Genomic DNA, 26,446 nt, shown 5'->3' on the forward strand with positions numbered 1-26,446 from the left:
CAATGCAGGTGTAGAAGCACGGTGGCTAGGAAAAACTCCCTAGAAAGGCCAATACCTAGGAAGAAACCTAGAGAGGAACCAGGCTATGTGGGGTGGCCAGTCCTCTTCTGGCTGTGCCGGGTGGAGATTATAACAGAACATGGCCAAGATGTTCAAATGTTCATAAATGACATCATGAAGTGCTTTGAGAGACTAGTCATGGATCATATCACCTCCACCCTACCTGACACCCTAGACCCACTCCAATTTGCTTACCGCCCCAATAGGTCCAGTGACGATGCAATCGCCATCACACTGCACATTGCCCTAACCCATCTGGACAAGAGGAATACCTATGTAAGAATGCTGTTCATTGACTACAGCTCAGCAACACCATAGTACCCTCGAAACTCGTCATTAAGCTCGAGACCCTGGGTCTCGACCCCGCCCTGTGCAACTGGGTCCTGGACTTTCTGAGGGGCCGCCCCCAGGTGGTGAAGGTAGCAAACAACATCTCCACCCCACTGATCCTCAACACTGGAGCCCCACAAGGATGCATTCTCAGCCCTCTCCTGTACTACCTGTTCACCCTTGACAGCGTGGCCATGCATGCTTCCAACTCAATCATCAAGTTTGCAGACGACACTACAGTGGTAGGCCTGATTACCAACACCAACGAGACGGCCTACAGGGCGGTGAGGGCCTTGGAGCGTGGTGTCAGGAAAATAACCTCTCACTCAACGTCAACAAAACAAAGGAGATGATCGTGGACTTCAGGAAACAGCAGAGGGAGCACCCACCTATCCACATCGACGGGACAGGACTGGAGAAGGTGGAAAGTTTTAAGTTCCTCTGCGTACACATCACGGACAAACTGAAATGGTCCACCCACACAGACAGTGTTTTGAAGAACCTCAACCTCAGGAGGCTGAAGAAATTTGGTTTGTCATCTAAAACACTCACAAACTTCTACAGATGCACAATCGAGAGCATCCTGTCAGGCTGTATCACCGCCTGGTACGGAAATTGCACCGTACTCAACCACAAGGCTCTCCAGAGGGTAGTGCGGTCTGCACAACGCAACACCGGAGGCAAACTACCTGCCCTCCAGGACACCTACAGCATCTGATGTCACAGGAAGGCCAACAAGATCATAGAGGACATCAACCACCCAAACCACTGCCAGTTCACCCCGCTATCATCCAGAAGGCGAGGTCAGTACAGATGCATCAAAGCTGGAACCGAGAGACTGAAAAACAGCTTCTATCTCAAGGCCATCAGACTGTTAACAGCCATCACTAACATAGAGAGGCTGATGCCAACATACAGACTCAAATCTCTGGCCACTTAAATAAACGGACTTAATAAAGATATCACTAATCACTTTAAATAACACCACTTTAATAATGTTTACATATCCTACATTACTCATCTCATATGTATATACTGTATTCTACACCATCTACTGCATCTTGCTTTTGCCGTTCGGCCATCGCTCATCCATATATTTATATGTACATATTCTTAGTCATCCCTTTACATTTGTGTGTATTTGTGTGTACACATAAAGGTAGTTGTTGTGAATTTGTTAGATTACTTTTGTTAGATTTTACGGCATAGTCGGAACTAGAAGCACATTTGCATGTGACCAATAAAATGTGATTTGATTTGAAATACGATTTCAACAGCCGACTTGGGGCCTCTTTCAACATGCTTGTCCCCTCATACATTTTCCCTTAGGCTAGGTTTGTCTATTTAGCGTTTCAAAATGTTTCTTTAGACGGTGAAAGGAGACTGCTGTAATACCGTGTGGCTAATCATTGGTTAACACGGCGACATGGCACATGCCTTTAACATGACTGCCTCTCTCTCCCTCCTTCCCTGCCTGGTCAGGATTATTATGGACCGGGGCCTTAATGTCCGGAGGTGCTGTTCTAAGTCTGCTGAGCAAATCCCTGCTGCATATTTTCCATGTGTCGATCTGGTTGATAATTAGCCCAGTCCGCCTAGTAACTAGCTACTTCTGGGTGGACGTTTCCTCGCCTGTAGCTACACTGATAGAAGGGTTATAGGGCAGTGGACAATTACTCTTTGGACACATAATCAAATGTTAACCTGAAGCTACAGCTGGGGGTCATTCATTCAAACAAAAACGCACACGCACACTCTCTCTCTTTTTGACGCACTGACAGGCATTTAGCATGTCAACATGCTTATGACATAATTTCCTCCTATGTTGACAGTGAGGGATGAGACAGAGCACCAATGAGGGGCCTTAAGCATAAAGAGAGAGTTTGAGTCTAAAGTTTCTATGGGGTTTGTGCCTGTACCAGATGTGACCTGTGCCTATGAGAGCGCTCACGAGATGAAAGCTGAACGGTCCACGTGCCCTGCATCAGTCTCCCCCTCTCCCTCACCTCTCCTCATTCCCTCCTTCTCTCCTGGGAGTTGACACAGGTGTCCTCGTAAAAAGCGCTCGCAGAGCAGGAACATGATAAACGGCTCTGGGGAGTGAAATGCGGAATGATGGGGCTTTTCACTTAAAGGCAGGGCAGATAACCTCCCTCATCCCCTCCTCTCCCCTCCTTCCCAATCCCCTTTTCTCCACTCTTCAAATTCCAGCACAGTGAGCAGCATCAGGGAGAGGGGGAGGAGGGATGGAGGGAGGAACAGTGGCATGATCCCTGCCTCTCTCCCCCTCTCTCTCCCCCTCTCTCTCTTTCTCTCTCTCTTTGCCCACTTCAATGGGCCCGGCGCCAGGCTTGATGTGGCTCTGAGAGTTACAAATTGCAGAGCTGTTAACCAGAAGCATATGGCTTCTTTCAGAAGGAGAGGGACCTTTTCTGAGACACTTGAGGAAGACTTTAAGTGAGACAAGATGACAGGATAAACATAAAGGCTTCTAGTCAGGAAGGATGGCCTGTTTGTCTTCTGAAATCCAGCCCGGACCATTTGGCCTAAACGGGTGGTGGTGGGAACTTGGAGGAGTTAGCTGTGTCTTAGTTGTCTTGGAGGAGTTAGCTGTGTCTGTCTGTCTGTCTCTCTCTGTGTCTCTCTCTCTCTCTCTCTCTCTCTGTCTCTCTGTCTCTCTCTCTCTCTCTCTCTCTCTCTCTCTCTCTCTCTCTCTCTGTGTCTCTCTCTCTCTGTCTCTCTCTCTCTGTGTCTCTCTCTCTCTCTCTCTCTCTCTCTCTCTCTCTCTCTGTGGAGCGAGGCCGACAATTTACTGCCCATAAAAGAAATAGCCCGGGCTAATTAAGATCCCTTGATTGAAAAACCAGTGTGTGTGTGTGTGAGAGATGTGGAGGACTACAAACAACCTGTTTCCCCCCCCCAATTATACATTCCTCTGCTCTGTTGACTGCACTGCTGATGAAAGCCAGGGCTGAGCTCCAGGTTCCTCACAGAGAGTCTAGGTGTCTATGCACGTGTATGTAACCTGTTTCTCATCTGACCTTGACCCCTCATTTACCTCTGAAAGAACACAGCCCCCATTGCCTGAAGCTGCCCTCTAGTACTGTACAGATACTGCAATATTCCTCAATTCAGGCTAATTAAGATGCACGGCATTCCTTGTATTACTTCCCCAACGCTATCTCAACATCTGTGTATCATGAAGTTTACATGTGTTGGCCAACACAAATCTGCTGATGCTTATCTGGCTAATACCACCCCGGTGTTGATACGCTTACCTAATCAACGAGCTGGCTGCTCTCTAAACCAAAGGATGGAGGCTAATGGTCCGTTCCAAATGGAGCAGAGCCCTATTGGCCCTTTTCAAAGGTAGTGCACTAAATAGGGAATAGGGTGCAATATGCCTCCATCCTTTGGTTTAGAGACCAGCCAGCTCGTTGATTAGGTAAGCGTATCAACACCGGGGTGGTATTAGCCAGATAGCCAACACAAATCTGCTGATGCTAACACATGTAAACTTTTATTTATTAGGATCCCCATTAGCCGACACAAATGGCGACAGCAAGTCTTACTAGAGTCCGACACATTTGGTTTAATTGATCTCAGAGCCACCGCCTTGGTGGCAACCGGCTCTGCTGTAGTCAAAACACAACGCTGGTTTCAAAGCTAAACAAGCTTCTGTTGCCTGGCTGCCACAGAAGAACCGGCCCGGTCCTGACGGCACAACCATGATGCCAGCTTTACAGGGGATGGTCCTGGAGCAAAACATCCCACCAAGACTACAGCATCCTGGGTAGGCTCCAGTAGGCTCCAATAGGACATATTCCCCTCTCAGTGAAAAAACATCTGGATATCAATATGATATATTTCTCCATATCGCAACGCCCTGCATTCAGCACTTCTTCCCCCATCCCTCGTAGCCCAGGGGCCCTAACCCAGCTCGTTTCTAATCAGTCCTTTTAATGGATGAGACTGGGAAACACCTCCTCAGAGGAATGTGGTGTGTACAATTGAACTGCCTCATCAACAGGGAATGCTGCACTTCACTCAAGTGTGGGGAGATGTGTGTGAGGCAGCTGGCGTGTGGGCGCATTAACATCAGATCAAAGGGACACACACGCACGGATACACACACATACCCTACCCCTACACACACACACACACTTCAGAGATTAAAAAGAGGGCCCTGTCAGGGCTTCCATCTTCTCTGAGTGTCTGGGTCATCCCATAGACTGGCTGAGGGTTAATTAATCAGAGTGGAGTCTGCTCTCTGTTGCACCTGTCTGTGTCCTCCCTCTCTCCCAGTTACTCAATGGAAATCCTTTCCCCAGCCCTCCATAAACACAGGAAGCCAAGGCAACAACAGGAAGCTCTGCCTCTTGTGTGGTCTTCAGATAAGAAGGAAGAACATCCCATGATAGTATTGGTGAAAACAAGACTGAGATTGTATTGTTGAGGAAGGAACTTCTTCAGGGTTTTTTGACGACAGCTGAATATATGAATTTGAATTTAGCCTATCAGAAACAGGAAACCATTGATGACTCACCCTCTCCACTTAACCATGATGATGTGGAGTCACGTAAACCGAGGAAGAGGACATTTCTCAGTCTGGATGAACAAGAATCATCATATGTCTATGACTACAGTGCGTCTCAGAAGTACTGCAAGAAACATTCAGTTGCTACAGATTGTTTATGGAGAATATTTGTGTTGGTATTTATTAAGGTTCCCGATTAGCTGCTGCCAATTAAGGCAGTTATATACACATGGTGAACATTATTAATCCGTTTGTGTGTAGACATATTGTTTAGCATATGTAATACCTTGATGCATTAAAACAGCAGGACTAAATGACAAACAAACCAGGAAACGAGTAGAAACATCCTCTGTATGCTAATTATACTCGTGATTAGACGTCTCGGCCTCCTATGTATCATCCCTCTTCTCCAAAGCGACGTCCCGAGCTGTGTGTGTGTGTGTGTGTGTGTGCGCGTGATGAGATTTTGTGATCGCGTGTGTGTGTTTTTCATTCACTTGGTCTCCTCTCACCTGTTTTGAAGACCTCATAGCGGATGGAGAAGCCTGCTCCATGGGTCTCGTAGTCGGACACAAACTTGATGTAGAGCTGGTTCCCAGAAGACACCACGGGTGACGGGGCGATCTTCCCACAGTACTTCCCCACCAGCTGACCATTCTCATCCACGCCGTCACGCACCTCCACATAGTCATACCTGGACAAAGGAAAAAGAAGAATCTGTCACATGTTGTATTGGGTAGGTATAATACACACACACACACACATACACAACAACTAGTTGGAAATGATGGACCAACAACCCAGTTTATGTTTTGTTAGTTGCTCCTCCCTAATGCAGAGAAAACATGCTGCAGTAGTAATGAGATCGACAGGATAAACCCAGGAACAGACGGGCAGGTTCATATTCTCTCCACGTGGCACAGCTCCACGTTGTTAGATAATGCAGACACTGCAGAGATTCTAGAACAATGACTCCCAGCTGTACTAAGTCTAGGTTTACATAACGCTGTTCTGGTGAAGCTGAGAGTGTGTGTTAGGGCTGGTCTTCTCCCTGGTAAAGGGACAGATGCCTAAAGAGAGAAGTGTGTGTGGGATTATATTTATTATATCTGTGATGTGTATGTGTGTGTGTGTCTGTGTCTGTGTGTGTGTGTGTGTGTGTGTGTGTTATACTCCTCGAAGGTACAGTGAGACCATCAGACACAGGTGAAAATGCAATCAGGTGGCAGCCACGTGCACACGCTCCAAAGCCTACTAAAATGGCATTTCAGACGCAGGGCTGTTGACGTGAGGATCTGGCTAATTGAGTCAGCATGAAGCTTTAAGACCAGGGAGGAAAGCGCCTTCCGAATACGAATGGGTAGCAACGGGAGCCAGGCCACACACACACATTGTGTGTGAATAACATAAGATGGAGTGAGTCAAGGCAATCTGAATCTGAGCAATGGGTGGTCTGAATGAACACAGCCTAAGGTGATCTAGACTGATAAACAAAGTGTGTGTGTGTGTGTGTGTGTGTGTGTGTGTGTGTGTGTGTGTGTGTGTGTGTGTGTGTGTGTGTGTGTGTGTGTGTGTGTGTGTGTGTGTGTGTGTGTGTGTGTGTGTGTGTGTGTGTGTGTGTGTGTGTGTGTGTATGCCTATGCGTGTATGCATGTGCTGGATAGATACATACTCCATGCTTTGTTTTCATTGTGATTGACAGACAGAGTGCAGTAAGGGGAGCTGTGTGGGTTCAGGTTACCATGGTATTTAATCACCCATAACGCCCATTCCCAATGAATTCAGCTCGGTGGGGCACTTATCTAATGTATTCCTGCTCAAACCTCATGACCTGCTGTCTTCTCCCTCCAATCCTCCTTCTCATTACTGTCAACCATTAAAAACACATAACCTAGACCCAGCTACTTAGTGCATCCGTACACCCACCGCTAGCTGGCGCAACTGCGCATCCCTGCGCACTTCGCTAAAATATGTGCCTCCTAGGCTAACTCTAGAAAGAGTCTGCTTTCTCCGTTTGGCTACACCCCGATCCCCAAATGACTGTCAATACACTTTCACTTCAACAAGTGAAGGTAGGCCAATTCACTTAATGTGTATGGTATTTGCACAATAGATGACTCAGGCTACATTCTGAGTGATGGATTGGAATAGCGGGCTATCCCTCGGGTGGAAGGAGACAAGTATCCACATGATCCACCCTCCACCCCCCTCAAATGGTTTCTTTCGCCTGCTTTGAATTACACTTAAATGGGGGGTATTTGGGAAATGTTAAGGAAGGCGCCACGGGCGACACAGGAGAGGGGGGCACACACTGGATCATTAGAAAGTGCTTATGGCAACCTGCAGCTTATCAAGATATGATCTCAGAAAGAGGTCATATCTACTGTAAGCCATATGTTTCTGTGGTGGGGTGTACAGCTTTGTTCAGTATCCCCTTCTGCAATATTGGGCTCTCCTCTCTCTGCAGACTGAGTCGGACCTTTCCATTCCACAGCTCACAGCACAGAGGGCATCAATCTGTTCTGTTGTGTTCTGTCTATAATTCACCTCTCTTACTCTGGTACATCATCGGAAGCCTCAGAAGACCTCATAAAGACGGCGCAGTGGGAGAGAGGATGTAGACGGAGGGATGGAGAGACAGAGGAGTCGAATGAACGAGGGAATGTAGGATAACGCGCCCTGGGGGCTTTCTGTCTGCTTACGAGGCAAAACAAAAAGAGTTCTTCATTGCTTCAACAATGTCTGGCCCTGGGCCTTCTGTTAGCCGGGTGGTTGTGTTTCAGCAGGTCTATAGGCACCGCTATGATCTGATCTGAGAGCAGTGGTTCTGTTGCCTAGCCCAAGCTGTTGTCATCTGGAAGTCATTATAGGATCGTTTGCAGGGCTGGACAACGCAAAGCCTCAGAACAACTTTCGATTGACAGACATATTAACCTTGTACTGCAATGGGTTAAATCAGGGTCACACACAGTGATTCTTGGTAGTCTTATACAAATCTACTTTGAAACAAAAGTATACTCCTCACACACATGGTTATTGGCTTAAACATGTACCATGTCAGATATAGAGTTGAGTTTGCATCCCAATATTACACTTTATATACATCACAGAAGACTGAAATATAACAAAACTGTTTGACATAGAAACACTGCATTTTCAGTGTGTTAAAAAATATATATGTTTATTCTTTATGAAATTATGTGTGTGTGTGTGTGTGTGTGTGTGTGTGTGTGTGTGTGTGTGTGTGTGTGTGTGTGTGTGTGTGTGTGTGTGTGTGTGTGTGTGTGTGTGTGTGTGTGTGTGTGTGTGTGTTTGGGAGCCCTCTGAAGTGAGGGAGGTCCGTTAACAACAACCATAATGCCTGACCCAAAGACCCCGGACAGACAGACGCCCTTAGAAGGGAATACCGTTCTCATCCAAACACAGAGGCGGTGGCCTACTTTTTAAGCTTGGCCAGTCCTCCAGCTGCCCTCGATTCATCATTTCATTTAAAACTCTCCTCAGGCTCCACAGAGTTAAATTTGGACCCCCCCCCCCCCAACAGAGACAGTATGATAATTTGTTACGTTACATGTTGTCCTTTTCCCTTATAGACAGTAGGATCCAGCTGAATCATGCCCCAGCTATAACATTTCATTAATCTGTCTGCTCCACTCCAGCCTGGATGTGCCTCCCACAACACTAACAGTGAAAATGGTCTGCCAATCCAGAGGGGAAATTAAAAGCAAAAAAGGGATGAATCTAATTCTCCCCGACCATCGCTTCAGCGCCTCCAAATGTATTACCCTGCCTTCTTACTGCGGGGAGCGAGAGAAAGCAATCCTGCTGTGTCAAACGGGAACATTAACCCACCTCACACAACCCAAGAGGAAGCGATGAACCACAGGCTAACAATATAACACAGTTTAAACTGCCTTCAGCTTTCCCTTTTAGAAATGATGATCTCTCTAGCTCTATATAAAAAAAAAGCATATGATGTGGTTATGATAGATGGTATATGATCCTGGTTAATAAGGAATAATGTTATAAAGTGCTGTTAAAGCTTGATACAATAGGTTATAGTTCTTTAATCAGGCCCATTTAGAAGTCCATGACCGAGTAGAAAGCTATAAAACAAATGTACAAATATTCTTCTATATTCTTTCCCCTGGTAGAACTGTGTCACAGCAAACTGTCAAAGATTACGTCCGAAATGGCAGCCAAATCCCTACAGTGCATAGTGCACTACTTTTGGGGCAATAGGGAATAGGGTGCCTTTTGGGATGCACTCCAAGTCTGTTCTCTAGTGTTTCTTTTTCTAGAAACATGTCACCTCCAAACATTACAAAAACAACTCTCAGGGTTAAAACTAACTAAAGTGGTCCAAACAACAGAACTGAGCTGGGAGGCCTATAGGGTGCGTCCTAAATGGCATCCTTTTCCCTATATAGTGCACCAGTACCCTATGGGGTACAAGCGTAGTGCACTACACAGTGAATAGTGAATAGGGTGTGATTTGGGACGCAGCCTCAGAGAGTTCTAGATGGGATTTACAGGTAAAGCCTGTTGTCAGCTGTCCAAAAATCTGCGCTCTGAGATCTAAAATTCTGCCCAGGTGCTAGCGAGACGTCAGGGCTAACAAACTGTCACTCAGGACTGGAGCATCACATCATTACTGTTTCTACAAGGAGGCCGCCGTCCTTCTTTTTCCGAGCGTGAAGGGGACGTACCTCACCAGGTCAGATGCACTGTGCTTACAGCTTTCCTCCAACATGTCACATTCATTAACCCACAACTATAATAATAGTCTCACCCAACCTCCTTCCCCCTCTCCTCCCCTCCTCCCTCCTCAGGTCTGTAATGAACTAACTGTCAGTTGCAGAGTCTGACAGACAAGGAAGGAACAGGGTGGGCAGCAACAGACTCTACATTTAAACGTCCGACTCCGTCTCACACTAATCGAGTTATTAACTTTGTGATTTCAGACTGCCGAGTAGCCAGGGTAGGAAAGACCCACAGTTCACTGAGCTGAAATGGAAACTTGGACGTGAGACATCAAGGGTGTCTCAAGCAATCAGTGGCTTTTTATAGCTTCTTACTCCAACAGTCCTGCATTCAGCCAACGGGAGAGAGTCAGGACAGATTAGTGCCTAACCAAGTCCCCTTAGAACCGGTGTGTGTCTGTGAGTGAGGGAGTGTGTGTGTGTGTGTGCGTATGTGCGTATGTGTGTGTGTGTGTGCATGGGAATGTGTGTGTGTGTGCATGGGAATGTGTGTGTGTGTGTGTGTGTGTGTGTGTGTGTGTGTGTGTGTGTGTGTGTGTGTGTGTGTGTGTGTGTGTGTGTGTGTGTGTGTGTGTGTGTGTGTGTGTGTGTGTGTGTGTGTGTGTGTGTGTGCGGGAGGGTGTGTGTGTGTGTGTGTGTGTGTGTGTGGGAGGGATCCACCAGGAGGGATCCACCGGGAGGGAGGAGGGACCCACCCAGTGGTGGAGGCCACCACCATCACCACCATTCTGACGAATGATTAGAACCGAAGTGTTTAGAAGTGGGCTAAGGAGGGGAGAGCGGAGGAGAGCTTCTCATTTGGCCCTTATACCATACCACATGGCTGTATAAGATCCTCCCTACACAAAGTCCTCCACAGCTGCATCCATCAAGGCTTTTGCGTGTCACTCGTTCTGGCGAGCCTCGCTTGGATCAGCCCGGCCCAGCTCATTGCAAAGCCCAGCCAATGTCATATTTTTAGATGTGACTGGTTGGTTTTGATTTTTGAGGCTGCTTCTGCAATTACCATTATCATTGGTGGATACAGTATATCATTATCAGATCATTATCATTGATGGATATATCATTATCAGATCGTTGTCATCAGTTGAATGAATTTGGGTATTTAGACCTAATTATTGCATCTCAACACAACACAATGCACCTTCATTAGGAAATATGAGAGAGAGAGAGCAGACAGAATGTGGAGAGAAGTTTGTTAGCCTTAGGGGGTCGCTATCTGCTAAACTTGGCGTTGGCTCACGCTAGGGTAGAGGAAGGTATGTGGGGGAGGGGGAGAAAGACAGCTAGAGGAATAGAACAAACCACACAAGCGAAGGTCTGTAAACCTCATGTCCTTGTCGTACGTGCAAGGCTTTGTGCTGTTTGCTGTTTTAGCTTCTCGTAAACTACGAGGTGTGTTCAGCTTACACACTTTCTCCCTGTGCCCTACAGAAAGCCCAGAAGACCAAAACAGATCAGTACCATATTTCTGTAGCATAACTTTTGTTATGAGCTCACCAGATCATTACACACACAAACCGTGAGCTGTGACAAGTCACGATAACGTGATTATACATGGTTTGCTGTAAGACTAAAAGGAACTCCAGTTGGACTGTGGGGTGAGATTTCAAGGAAAACTCCACCCAAAAATGATATTTTGGTATTTGTTCCATTAGTCCATTGGTGATATAGTCCCCAAAATATTTTTTGGGTCAGCAATCAAGTTTGGAAGATACAGAAATGTCAAAATACAGAAATACAGCCGGTATGATAAAGGAATTTTCGACCAGTCGTTCCACTAGTCATAAATCAATCGTTGGATAAACTTCAACTTGATCTAATTGCTTAATGTGTAGAGCTCTTTTTGGAGACACGCTCAAAGGCTAGCTAAATGCCAACAAACAGAAAACCTGTATTCCATTTCACCCTGGAATTTATTTCCTTTCACTGTCTATTCATGGGGTTAAACATTTAATGGAAGCAATAATTGTGGTAGTGATGCGAGAAAGTGTTAAAGTGCTGGTATTTTGCACTCATTACGATCCCTTCATTTTCCATAAAACATCTTGTTATCATGAATAAAACAGGGATGGATAACCACAATTAATTAGAGAATCGCCCTGGGCAGAATGGAAATATGCATTTAACACTTTTCCCTTTCCAAGTCAGCTCCTGAAATGAAATACCATGCATATTTGTAGAAGAACATGTTTATGAATATTCAGGTAGTCATATTGCTGTTACTGAATATCCAAGCAGATTGTTTTCTAGGAAATGCATTATAACATTAACTCGGGGTCGGGTGACAGTGAATAACCAACTACATTACTCAACAATCCCCACGTACTGAAGTCTTGCCTCATGTCTTGCAACATGGCCTACAGGGCCTTGCAAAAGTATTCACCCCCTTGGCGTTTTTTCTATTTTGTTGCCTTACAACCTGTAATTTAAATAGATCAATTGGTGAAGTGAAATGAAAAATATAACTTTAATTTAAAAACTGACAAGTCACCCCCTTTGCTATGAAGCCCCTAAATAAGATCTGGTGCTACCAATTACCTTCAGAAGTCACATAATTAGTTAAATAAAGTCCACCTGTGTGCAATCTAAGTGTCACATGATCTCTCACATGATCTCAGTATATATACACCTGTTCTGAAAGGCCCCAGAATCTGCAACACCACTAAGCAAGGGGCACCACCAAGCAAGCGGCACTATGAAGACCAAGGAGCTCTCTAAACAGGTCAGGGACAAAGTTGTGGAGAAGTACAGATCAGGGTTGGGTTATAAAAAAATATCTGAAACTTTGAACATCCCACGGAGCACCATTAAATCCATTAATAAAAAATGGAAAGAATATAGCACCACAACATATAGCACCACAACAAACCTGCCAAGAGAGGGCCGCCCACCAAAACTCACAGACCAGGCAAGGGGGCATTAAATCAGAGAGGCAACAAAGAGACCAAAGATAACCCTGAAGGAGCTGCAAAGCTCCACATTGGAGATTGGAGTATCTGTCCATAGGACCACTTTAAGCCGTACACTCCACAGAGCTGGGCTTTACGGAAGAGAGGCCAGAAAAAAATAAGCAAACATGTTTGGTGTTCGCCAAGAGGCACGTGGGAGACTCTCCAAACATATGGAAGAAGATACTCTGGTCAGATGAGACTAAAATTGACATTTTTGGCCATCAAGGAAAACACTATGTCTGGCGCAAACCCAACACCTCTCATCACCATTCCCACAGTGAAGCATGGTGGTGGCAGCATCATGCTGTGGGGATGTTTTTCATCAGCAGGGACTGGGAAACGGGTCAGAATTGAAGGAATGATGGATGGGGCTAAATACAGGGAAATCTGTTTCAGTCTACCAGAGATTTTATTTAATTACCAGGTAAGTTGACTGAGAACACATTCTCATTAACAACCTGGGGAATAGTTACAGGGGAGTGGAGGGGGATGAATGAGCCAATTGTAAACTGGGGATTATTAGTTGACTGTGATGGTTTGAGGGCCAGATTGGGAATTTAGCCAGGACACCAGGGTTAACACCCCTACTCTTACAATAGGTGCCATGGGATCTTTAATGACCTCAGAGAGTCAGGACATCCCATCCGAAAGACAACACCCTACACAGGGCAGTGTCCCAAATCACTGCCCTGGGTCATTGGGATATTTTTTAGACCAGAGAAAAGTGTCCCTCCTACTGTCCCTCCAACACCACTTCCAGCAGCATCTGGTCTCCCATCCAGGAACTGACCAGGACCAACCCTGCTTAGCTTCAGAAGCAAGCCAGCAGTGGTATGCAGGGTGGTATGCTGCTGGCATAAATTTGAGAATGGGACGGAGGTTCACCTTCCAGCAGGACAATGACCCTAAGTATAATGCTAAAGAAAAAATGAAGTGGTTTAAGGGGAAACATTTAAATGTCTTGGAATGGCCTAGTCAAAGCCCAGACCTCGAATCCAATTGAGAATCTGTCTTATGACTTAAAGATTGCTGTACACCAGTGGAACTCATCCAACTTGAAGGAGCTGGAGCAGGTTTGCCTTGAAGAATGGGCAAAAATCCCAGTGGCTAGATGTGCCAAGCTTATAGAAACATACCCCAAGAGACTTGCAGCTGTAATTGCTGCAAAAGGTGGCTCTACAAAGTATTGACTTTGGGGGGTGAATAGTTATGCGTGATCGAGTTTTCCGTTTTTGTGTCTTATTTCTTGTTTGTTTCACAAGAAAAAATATTTCGCATCTTCAAAGTGTTGTTGTGTAAATCAAATGTTACAACCCCCCCCCCCCCCCAAAAAATACATTTTAATTCCAGGTTGTAAGGCAACAAAATAGGAAAAATGCCAAGGGGGGTGAATACATTCGCAAGCCACTGTATACTGTACTGTACAAACAAAACCTTTGAATAAATAAATTCCACAACAGAGTAACTAGCAACCTTGTAAAAACAGAGAGAGGGAGAGAGCAGATTGGAAATTGGACAAGAAAAGAAAGAAGGAAGAGTGGATAAAAAAAGACGATAAGGTAGAAACAGACAGTAGCAGAGTAGCAGGTCCTCATATTGTCTGTGTCAGTGAGCCATTTCTGGGGCTATTACTGAGAGGACAGCTCCCATTTGTCCCACCTTGATATCTGAGAGGGCTGTGATAACAGAGAAAGGAGAGGAAAGAAGAGAAGAGAGGAGAGGAGAGGAGAGGAGAGGAGAGGAGAGGAGAGGAGAGGAGAGGAGAGGAGAGGAGAGGAGAGGAGAGGAGAGGAGAGGAGAGGAGAGGAGAGGAGAGGAGAAGAGAGGAGAGGAGAGGAGAGGAGTAGAGGGGGCTATACTGCAGCACGGTTTAGATCAGGGCTGGATATAGCCTTTTGGGGGCCCTAAATAGGATTTGGTTGGGGGCTACCCTGACAAAACATTTTAGTGGTTCCCCTCTTGACGGCGGATGTGAGTTTTAAGGTTAATTTCTTTTAATTCTAAAACATTTTCCACGGTGCGTAGAGAAAATGTTGCAGTTTTAAAGCACGTTTTCTGCAATTCTACACATTTTTCCATTAGACTGCGAGAAAATGTAACAATTTTTTGTACAAAATTCATGCAATTCTACAAATTTTACCATGAGGCACAGATATTTTTTTCTTCCGTTTTACAGCTAATTTCCTGCACTTTTATTACACATTTTGCCATGACTTATGCCATCTTAATTTGATATCTGAGTGAGAATGACTAACAGAATCAATGATGGCCCCCTGGAGGCCAGGGACCTGGGCCCATGCCCTGAGTGCTCGGTCAGTTTTCAGCCATGATTACTACAAGTTTAGATAACTGGCTAGACTAACTACCAATCCAAAAATGGTTAACTGACATGGCTAATTGATTGACTGTCAGTGACTGACATAACAAGAGAAAAACTGTTGAATGATGCACAATCAAATGTCAAAATTGCACCTGTTGTATTCTACATTTCTGACTCTCGATTGTAAATTCAGACCCCGACAGTTCCTAGGGCCATTGTTACAACAATGACAGGTCAAGGGTGATAAAAGGGTAATAAAACCCCTCCTTTCCTAGTCTCCCTGGCCCTATACCACTAAAGCTAGAATGCCGGCATGAAGCAGGAATGGGGGCCGGCCATCGAATTTTAATGTTAATACTTTCATAGGATCTTAATAGGGCTGCCTACCATGACATGTGACCCTGCGGTCAGTGAGCCTTCCCTGCCCTGCATATGTCTCCTGTAATGATGCCTGATCCCATGTCCTCTTAGTGTAACTGACAGCCAATCACAGAGCACATATACAGGGTCATCCTGGGGTCACTCTGACACTGTACAGGAAGAGTATGAGAAGAGGAAGTGCCTTTGCCGTGAAGGAATACCGTACCATACAAATAATAATAATCCCTCTAATCCCTTTCATTATGATGATGATATGATGAATGCTATGAAAATGAGAGGCAAGGAGGAAGGCGGAAGGAGGAAGAGGGTCAACAAGTATTTCACTGTAAACAATGGGCTCATGACCCACTGAACTTTGTGTGGGACTGAAGAGAAGATACGGTATGACTTCTGATTTACGAGACAGCCAGCACGGCGAGCAAGACATATGTAAAAAAGAAGAACAGACAACAGACACGCACATTCAAAAACAAGATCATTTTCAAACTATATGGCCCATTTGTTGACTACTGTGAGATGCATGCTCCCTCCCTCCCTCCCTCGTGAGTAACGAGCTGTGTGTATATTCTGCACAGTGGATTCTAAGAGGGGGGGGATGGGAGGGGGAGGAACGGGGTCAAACAGAGGTAAAGATATTGGGTGGCATTTCTAGGCTTTTTTTCCTCTCCACAATGAGGAGAGAGAAAGGAGGGGGGAGAAAGGGTGAGAGGAAAGGGAGAGAGAATGGGGGGCAGAGAGAGAGAGAGAAAGAGAGAGAGAAGTAGTACGAGAGAGAGAAGAAGAGAGAGAGAGAGAGAAAGAGAGAGAAAGAGAGAGAAAGAGAGAGAGAGAGAGAGAGAGAAAGAGAGATAGAGAGAGAGGTAGTGGTAGTGGTAGTGGTAGTATTAGGCTAATGGGTGACAACATGAAAAACGCTGGTGGTCTGGGGGCACAGGGTCAGTGTCGTCTCCTGCTACTGCCAGGCAGGGCAGTAGCAGAGCAGGATAGACCAAGACAGGCCCATCTCCTCTCTCACTCAGCCGTCCCCTGATGCTTTTATCTGGCTCCACACTGGTAGTAATAACTGTACTGGGACTTGTTCAATTAAAAAGGCCCATTCACCTCTCTCTTCCTCCCCATCCACCCTCCCAGAAGACTACAGCATAGAAACAGCCAGGGTTTATGGGAGGCCGGGCCCCATTATTGGCTGGAGAGAGGAGCAGGGAGGACAGAAGGAAAAGGGATTTTGTGCAGGACGCCCTTGCTACTCTATCACACACACACACATAAAGACAGAAGTGGCAGGTAGCCTAGCGCTTAAGAGTGTTTGGCCAGTAACTGAAAGGTCGCTGGTTTGAATCCCTGAGCCGGAGAATCAACAGTTAACCAACAACCGCTCCCCGGGTCCCCGATGACAAGGATGTTGATTAAGGCGGCCCGCTGCGACATCTCTGATTCACAGGGGTTGGGTTAAGGCACAATTCAGTTGAATTCATTTGGTTATGCAACTGACTAGGTCTCCTCTTTATTTCTGCTCCTGACAGGAAGCGGAAGAGGATGACGATAAGAAAACAACGGGAGTCATTTGGAATGTGTGTGCCACATGTATTTTGGCGTGACCAGTTATTTGACTGATTGCCAGATAGCCAGGGACGCTCACATCCTCTTCTCATTCATGGCTGCCTCATCCCATCCTCATTTCCAATCAAAATTCCCCTTTGTTCACACTTTAATATACTTGATTTGTCTAACGATGATGTTGTTCGGAAGCCAAATAGGCCATGCTGAGAAGGCTGTGGGGGGGAGGTAACAAGCAGTGCATCTCTTCCACAACAACAAAAACAACGTGTGGGCCGAGGGCTGTGGGCCGGGCAGAGGGTAGGGTGTATGGAGGGGTTGGCATTGCCCAGTCTTTACCCACTGCCCATGCTGATTAAAGTGCTGATCTGATGGGCCTAGCCAGTCCTGCCAAGTTTTTGGAAGGCAAATTTTCTGACCTCTCCTTACTGGGCCTTACATGCACACCCTGGTCTGGCTGGAGCCCATGCACCTAATAACTAGCTGCCTCTGACCATGCTTGCGTCCTAAACTGCACCCTAGTCCCTATATAGTGCATTACTTTTGACCAGAGGCTCTAGGACAAAGTAATGCACTATAGGGAAATGGGTGCCGCTATATGCAGCTCATGTCCCCCTCTAGCCTCTGAAGGGCCCAAGGATGGCGAGGAGAGGAGGTGAGAGGCCCTCTCTATGACCCATCTTAGGGGTGGCGCGGTTCAGGGGTAGGGGGTGGCACCAGGGTAGGGTATTGTAACAGGGAGGCCACTAGCACCCCACTGTGAAACAATTCAATCTTAAAAGGGTACCATATAGTGGTGCAGAAGGACGAAATATATCATCCATGTGCCTATTGAGGCTATTTTAGGTAATGTAATTATGATGTGAGGAAAAGGCGGTAGCTTTGTTGATTTACAGAGAAGAGATCAAGTGGGAAAGCCAACAAAGCGAGGGTTTGTGGAGTAGCTTTAACTCAATCAGAGATTAACGGGGTCCAGAGACATCCATCACTGCCTGATTTCCTGCTGCCGTTGCCTCCTGCTTGCAATCAGCCCACACACAAACATAGACGCAGGCATGCACAAACACACACACCCCTGTCAACCTCCAGAGAGCTGTGGAGTGAGGGCCCGGGAAACACCACACCAGCTATCGACGAACAGGTTGGCAAACCACTCCACGGTGTGCATAATCACAGAGATCGGACGGAAAACTATGGACCGAGGACGTTTGGAATCCAGCCAGCCTGAAATAGAAGGATAGAAGGACTTTCCTACCGACTGCAAAACAAACCCACTTGGCCTTCAAAGCTTCTCCTACTAAGCAAGGCGGCTTTAGGGCAACAAACAGGCCTGGGAGGACCTGGGAAACAAGGGCACATCAATCAAACCCCGAGGGCCGTTCAGGGCTACGGCACTAAACCAAACAGGGCTAACATGCCCAGACAAGGTGTATTAACACCACTGACTACAGCCCCAGCCGGCCACGTCAACAGGCCTCCACAACCTCCAATAGGCCTCATCAATTAAAACAAGATTCCATGGACTCTTTCCGATAGAGACTGGGAGGGTGGAGGGTGGAGGGTGAAGGAGAAGCATTGTGAAGTACTGTTTTCTACTTACCCCCCCCCCCCCCTTCTTCCTACAGCCATCTCATAATTACCCCTTGTTTATTTTCCCCTTTTGTTGTTTTGAGCGCAACCAGAAAGACTCCATGTTTAAAACAGCCTCTCTTACATGGAAAGAGAGAGAGAAGTGAGGCGGTGAGCTAAAGAAAAACCTGTTGCTTATCTAAAAAGCGAGTGAGTTGAGACTGCATGCTCATATTGCCAATGTCTTTGGAAACAGCACTCTAATTGAATTACGACCTGAGTGTTTAATGCTTTTTCGCCTTTCTCTGGAATTCAAATTTGTATGAATTTCTTACAGTCCATAGATCTGTGTCCAGATAGAGACAATGCAGTTCTCTAATCATGGGCTGAATCCCAATGGTACCCTATTCCCTGCATAGTGCACTACTTTTGACCAGAACCCATACAGACTATGCAGGGAACAGTGCACTTTGTAGGGAGTATGGTGCCATTTGGGATGCAACCATGTACTTGTCCATGAAGTTATTTTCCTGGGAGTCTGTTTTGGATAAAAAGCAAGGCATACTACAAGAAATCCCTCAGCTGTGTGGGCTGTGACATCATCCACTAAAAATCCATATAGGGATGCTTATATGGCTCTGGAGGGAAAACACTAAACAGGTCGCAACCAACCGAAACTCAGATACTAAATCATCCATTCTCAGTGAACATGGATGATTAAATAAACCTGAAACATGATATCTTTATATCGTTGCATAGCAGAGTTATAGGTCTGCAAGTCTGCTTTTTTCTGATTTACGACTGAGTCCCCGTACTCCTCTTCTCATTCCTTTCTTCTTCTCCCTCCTGTTTCATCTTCCCCTCCTCTTCCTTCTCCTCCTCCTCCTCCTCTGAAGTGGAGTCCTCTCCTGCGGGGTAGAAGAGTGGCTCGCCTCCCGGTCGTGGTGTGCGTGAGCTGGGCGCGCATGAATCAAAGTAGTGACAGAGCAGCAGGGAGGACGGCAGATGTCACGGCAAGAAAGCTTTTCAATCAGGCTGCCCTTCCAACACTGGCCAAGGTGAACACTTCACTACCGGCAAACCCATCTCCTCTAGTCTAGCCCCAGCCAGGGATAGACACATGCACGCACGCACACACTCTCTCACACACACACACGCACGCACGCACTCTCTCACACACACACGCACGCACGCACTCGCACGCACGCACGTACGCACGCACTCGCTCGCACGCACGCACGTACGTATGCACGCACTCACACACACACTCGCACGCACGCACACACACACACATTTAAATCCTGCTCATTAGCCAAAGGACTTTTGCCACCATTAACCCTTTGCGTAACATAAGAGAGAAATGAGCGAGCGAGAGAGAGAGAGAGAGACAGAGAGAGAGAGAGAGAGAGAGAGAGAGCGAGAGAGAGACAGAGAGAGAGAGAGAGAGAGAGAGAGAGAGAGAGAGAGAGCGAGAGAGAGAGAGAGAGTCAAGAGGATTCCTACACCACTCCCTTTTTAAAGCCTTTTGTCCTCTATCATATGACAGAGGTGAACCTCTCTTTTAAACATGACCCCAGAGAGATAGTTTAGACAGGGCTTTCATCTGCTGGGAAATGCTAATTACACTAGTTTTAATGGGTCACCAGACTGGCCAGAAGTCTTTCTGTATGCTGTGAATGTACCAGAAAAACAGGGCTTTCTGAAAAACCTGTGTCCTCTTTTCTGTTATGGCAAGTTGCGAATTTGTGATAATTCAGAGCAACAACTCACCCTGAAGCAAATTGCTATCAGTGGTGCTGCTGTAATGTAATTTGAGATACAATGTACTTCCTACTGTACAACTCTGGAGGCGGACCAGGTGCATCATTTCAGCCGATATTGTCCTCGTCTGTAGTTAAAATACACAGTGCTGCTGCTCTCTGCATTTTGCCTCGTTGAGCAGATCTGCCTCTGTTGCCTCAACTCTGCTTTGATGTTGTACAGCGGAACTGCTTCACTGACACAGACTCACACAAAAGAGACCCATAAACAACTAGAAATCCTGTCTGTTAGTCAGGCTATAAATATCTCCAACAATTCATGTCAGCCCAAATCTCTTCCCCTGGCCCTAAGAGGTCACAGCCTGCCTGCATGTTTTAGAAGACCTGAACGTGCCCGACAGAGAATTAAAAAAGCCTCCTTACATTCCCGCCTTATTTATTTTCCTCCATGACAACGGAGGCTGATGGACGATCACGCAGCCCACTCACCACCTCCATATTTGCTTGTGCAGCGGACGAGCGTGAGAGAGGGTCTGCGTCCCAAATGGCACCCTATTCCTTTTATAGTGCCCTATTGGGCTTATAGGTCTCTGGTCAAACTAAGTGCACTATATAGGGATTAGGGTGGCATATGGGATGCATCCAGGGAGTGAGAGGGGAAGTGAGTGGGAGAGTCAGCGCACTTTATTCAGGGGATTTCTGGGGAGAGTTATGGGGCACTTCCACACAGAGATGGAGCCTCTCCACAGAGGAGAGAAGACCCACTGATATCCCAACCCCAGCAGGGAGCTTCAGGCCCAGGCAGGCTTGTGTGGCAGTACCAGGGAAGCAGTCGCAGCAGTGAGTCCCATGTACAAACCCCCTCCTTCTTCACAGTACCCCTCGTATACTCTGAGAGGAACAGGTGGTCTTCATTGTTAAACATGAAGTGTTGTGTTACGAACCTATGAGTCAGTCTTAGGATTCGTGCAGAACAAAAAGACCTACATAAAACAGAACTCTCCAGAACCAGTAGGGGGCTGAGTACACTTTCCCCTGCTTTTCCCTGCTGTAACTCATGTCTGTAGTCTCGGTCTGTGTCCCAAATGGCACCCTTTTCCCTACATAGTGCACTACTTTTGACCAGATCCCTATGGGGCACTATACAGGGAATAGGGTGCCATTTGGGTTGCAAGCCTTTAGTCCAGCAGGGCTAGCCAGGAGGAATGCCTGGCAGGGCAGGCGGAGAGTGGAGGGCAGAGGGCAGGCAGGCAGGATGTGTATTGTCTCAGACCACAGCGAAGAGTGTTTGTCTTCCCAGCAGGGTATGTGGCTCTCTGAGGGGGCTACTCGACAGGAGAGGGGAGGGGGTCATAATTAGAGAGAAGAAAAGGCTGCTTTTTCAAGCCTTGAGTTACGGGCAGTCACAGTCAGTAGCAGGGGAGATGGAGGGGGGGCTAGGGGACGAAGTGGGGAGTTCAGCTAGTGGGGAGCTCAGTTAGTGGGGAGTTCAGTTAGTGGGGAGCTCAGTTAGTGGGGAGCTTAGCTAGTAGGGAGCTCAGTTAGTGAGGAGTTCAGTTAGTGGGGAGCTCAGCTAGTGGGGAGCTCAGTTAGTGGGGAGTTCAGCTAGTGGGGATTTAACTTCTGAGGCACTGTGTGTTAGACGAGCTGAAGCTTTCACTCACTGACTGACTGGCTTTCTCCCTCTCTCCTCCTCTCTCTTCCTCTCTCCTCCTCTCTCCTCCACCCACAAAGGGCCTTCTTCAGAAGGCATTCTCCGAATATTTTCCCCCACCCTCCATGTCTCCTCACCATCTCAGGACTGCATGGGCTGTCACACAGGAATTCACTGTTCTCTGAGGTCCAGCAAACACAGGACAGGCGGAAAGAAGAGGGAGGAAGGAATAAGGAGACTCACTCGCATATAGAAGGAATCATCCTCTCTCTTTTCATCTCTCCATTTGAACCTATCTTTTCTCAAAAACATAAGAGGACAGAGAGGCATTTTCATATCGAAAGCAACCTCTCCTTTTCTTACCCCATCGCTCAACTTTAACCCCTCTTTCCGTCAAAAGGCAGCTCTACTCTTCAGCAGTCTTCACCATAGCTATGAGGGGATCTCACATTATGTTGGCATAGAAAGAATTGGTCCGATATTTTGTTTGGTCAGAGGATCCAAGCACATCAATGATTCATTGTGCTGTCAAAAGCATATCATATTGGTGGAATGTTGATTCCAACCCAAGCAGCTTTCATAGAAAGCAACAGCATCACACTCTGCAAGGTTTTCTAAGTCTAAAGTTAACTTCAGAGCAAATTGAGTCCAAATATTTGTCTTGGCGGACCAGGCTTTTACCTCAAACTTCATTTGGTTTGTGAGAGCTACACCGGTGGCGTAACCCAAAAACACAGCATGAGAGTCTATACAACACTGCATGGAAAGGTAAACATTTCCCACATTCACCGTTCAATGGCCACTTAGTCCTTATCTACTGGTGAACGCTTTTCCTCCGACTCTCCTCTCTCTCAGGATACGAGTTGTAGACTGAGTCCGAGTCCCAAATGGAACCCTATTCCCTATATAGCGGAGAACACAGGGCCCATCGGGCTCAGGTCAAAAGTAGTTCACTATAAAGGGAATAGGGCACCATTTGGAATGCAGACCTAACCTTTCAAACAAACCCGTCAGCCAGTCACACGTGTAACAACAGAGGTAGACTCAGCCTTTTGTTTGGTTTCTGTTTGGTTGGCTGATAACGGCAATGTAGGAGCACATGTGGAGCATGTGTGTTCCATTTGGACCAATAATTAAATTGCAGGGGAGCGCACTGAGGCTTGCATTGTAGCTGCCTGCTTACCCCCTACGCACTGGTCCATCAGATAAGCAAGGCAAGGCAAGGCTTCCATTCTGGGACTTGCCTTCATCAGTTTCCATTATGCAAGGGTTGTTTTGTCTGAGTTGAGCTGCGACTGGATGGCCCATGGAAGTCTGATTACTGTTGCTGTACAAATCACACCAACCCAACCGCTATCTAGCAACACAAAGACACCAAGGCCATGAAGCACATACAGTATCTCTCCCTCCTATGCCCTAATGGACTTATCTACATTATGACATGTCCCTCTAGCTATTAAGATGAGTGGCCTTCCCTTTACTAAGCACCATTAGGCTACATGAGTTGAGACCTAGGGCCATGAGAAATGAGAGAGCCTAATTGAATGGCTGCATCTTAAACGCCAGCCTATTCCCTGTATAGTGCAGTACTTCTGACCAGGGCTCTGGTCAAAAGTAGTGCACTATGTAGGGGATAGGGTGATATTTGGGACTCGGCCAATGTCACTGGCCATCTTCCCGATCCAGTCTAAAGTGACCACGTAAGGGGAAACTAGTGGAACTATAGTCCCATGAAACCCGCTGGATTACAACGTGGTCTACGAAACGCTACCAGACCAAACAGGGTGGAGGAGAAGTGGTTCAAGTAGAAGAGCCTTGAGGTCAAGCTGACCCTGTTTCTCCACTGTATATTACTGCGTCCCAAATTGCACCCTATTCCCTAGAGTGCACCACTCTTGGCCAGAGCCTTATGGGAAACCCTATGGGCTCTGGCCAAAAGTACTGCACTAAATAGGGAATAAGGTGCCATTTGGGACGCATAAACTGCATGAACCACATGAATCACTAGCGACTTGATTAAGTTTCAAAGATGTCTCTGCAGGTTAGTTGTTGTTAGTGTGCTTCCCTCTAGCGCTGTGGTTTATAACCCGTGACCACTCCACGGGCAGCATTACACAGTAAAAACACTGTAAACCCTGGCTCTGCTCCAAACATAATAAGGACGTTTGGCAAAGGTTGGAACAAGGAAAATAACATGCTCATTATACGCAACTAACAAATGTACGGAGGGACAAGCAATTAACTGCATGGCAGGTCAGCCCCAACGTGGAAAACAGAACCCTTCAATGGATGTGGACTGAAACGTTAGAAATCATTTGTACACAACACGGAAATGCTCAAACTTGAAGTTCACCGAGGACATTTCTTTTCAACTGAAAAAAGGGAAGCCATATTGCATTTTGTGCCTTGAGGCTGAGTTCCTTGTTTTTTTGTGTGTGTGTGTTTAAACACAGGAAACTCATTCCTGGTTAATTCCATTAACAAAAGTATTGTTTCCTCTTTCTATATGTCCACACACACACACACACACACACACACACGCACACACACACACGCAGTAACCTTGTGCCTGGCGACATTTTAACAGTCCCTGGGTGATTAAATCTGAGCTAGGAAAAGTCAGGACCACCAGGATCCTCCTCTGGAAGACGGCAGTGGTCAACCAGGCAGTAAATCACAGAATGGCCCTTTATAGAAGCAGTAAATCACAGAATGGCCCTTTATAGAAGCAGTAAATCACAGAATGGCCCTTTATAGAAGCAGTAAATCACAGAATGGCCCTTTATAGAAGCAGTAAAGCAGTATAACCCACAGTGTCTTTTTTTCACCAAACTTTTCACCTAAATCCAATGACATGGTTCATATAATTGTTGAGTTCACTTTGAATCCACATTAGCTGACAACTCAATCAAGTGTAGACCAAAACTAGTTGTTAAACTGACGTCTGTGCCCAGTGGGCAGAGATCCTATTAAAACAGTGCAATCTACGGGCCTATGTGGTATTCAGCGAAAACACAAACGGCATAGCAGTGAGAGAGAAAGAGAGAGAGAGAGCTTAGATGTAGTGCGTAGTGGGGATACAGTAACAGTATCCATCCCTGTTCACTCTGTGTTCTCTAGCTGCCCCTCCAGCGTAAACAAAGGCACAGAGGGAACACACACAAGGAACCGGGAACAGGGCAGGGTTTGGGGCGCAGGCAGAGACAGAGGGATAGGCAGCCAGCCAGCCCAGGCTGAGACATTGCTTCACCTCAGGGCACCACTGACACAGGGAGGCAGCAGGCTCATCACATTACTGTGGAGCTCCGGTTTCATAGCCTGGCTGCCCGGCTTAGACCTCCCCGACAACAGGTTAACCGTTTGACCTAGAGTGGCATAACACCTTAAAGCTTAAAAGTCAAACATGGAACTGGAACTGACCCAGCAGGATGGGTCAGTTCCCCTTCTAATGGACTATGATGAGAAGAGGAAGAGAAATGTATAATGTATCGAAGTTTAGACAAAATGGTCTTACTTCCTCAATGGAAAGACCCATGAGAATCTGAAAAATATTAAGTCCTTTGAGTAAAATCTTTCTCAGACAATGACAAGAAAATAAACTCTGAAGCAAGTTTTTTTTTTTTAAACACTCCTGCCTCAGACATGCAGGCAGCGCTGCGCTCGCAATAATTCCATAGCCACTAGATGGCGGGCTTTCATGTACAATATGCATGAACGGTGTAGTGGGCAGCCAAGTCAACTTACTTGCACTCTCTGTCCTCGAGATCAAAATGCGGGTTAAAGTTGATTAGAATTCTTTGGTGAGGTCCAGGCGCTGTTATCACCCAAACGCATTTCTGAGATGGCAAATATGATGTCGGATACCCAGGCGAGGTGAGGTAATTCGCATTGGTTATTCTGATGTTGTCCCCACACTTGTCTGCAAGAAAGAAAGGGGAGAAAAGACAGTCAGCACAACAGCCCAAAGTGACACAGACGCAGGGATTCAAATGAATCAATAATGTTGGCTAGAATTTAATGCAGAAAAAGTGTGTTTTTTAATCAGAATATTGTCCCGATGAAGATAGAGACTGTTTTCAAAATCAAACTGGAGTCGAACATGATTGTTTGAATAATTTTTATAAATATATATTTAGGCTGAAAATTATAAGCTAACTCCATATAAACATATACCCACAGTGTCTAAATATGTCTAAACTAGATACCAAACAAATGGAATATGCGTTTTGGCTATTTTGGTTAGGTCTACATTCGTGAAGACAATCATTTCTGACAGTCAATGCGCTAAAGATTATGAATTTCTCCCACATTTTGATAAATGTGTTATATTGACTTTTTATTGTATTAATTTGCTCAGATAACACAGTATGGTACACCTTTTATTTGACAGGCATATATAAAGATGGTATACAACACAATTGTTCACAAACATTAGGAAAAGTTTCGCCTATAGCCTACTGTTAATTGTAGTGGTTTATGTTGGGCCAACACGGTTAATGTTAATCGCTTGTCAATTAAATTAAAAAAGGTATTTTTTATATAAATAGGCTAGTAAAAAATG

General features: G+C 46.2%; 1 protein-coding gene across 2 annotated transcripts in view; it reads right to left on the minus strand.

Annotated features, from left to right (window-relative positions):
* LOC109908715 (neuropilin-1a) overlaps nt 1–26,446 on the minus strand; it is an 86,382-nt gene that overhangs the window by 56,658 nt on the left and 3,278 nt on the right. For both annotated transcript variants that reach the window (XM_031796383.1, XM_031796382.1), the window contains exons 3-4: nt 25,630–25,804; nt 5,440–5,621 (exon numbers count right to left, since the gene is read on the minus strand). In XM_031796383.1, the coding sequence (XP_031652243.1) occupies nt 5,440–5,621; nt 25,630–25,804 (357 nt within the window). The remainder of the gene's footprint in view (nt 1–5,439; nt 5,622–25,629; nt 25,805–26,446) is intronic.

The sequence above is a fragment of the Oncorhynchus kisutch genome, linkage group LG18 (assembly GCF_002021735.2).
Source record: "Oncorhynchus kisutch isolate 150728-3 linkage group LG18, Okis_V2, whole genome shotgun sequence".
Classification (NCBI taxonomy): Eukaryota; Metazoa; Chordata; class Actinopteri; order Salmoniformes; family Salmonidae; genus Oncorhynchus; species Oncorhynchus kisutch.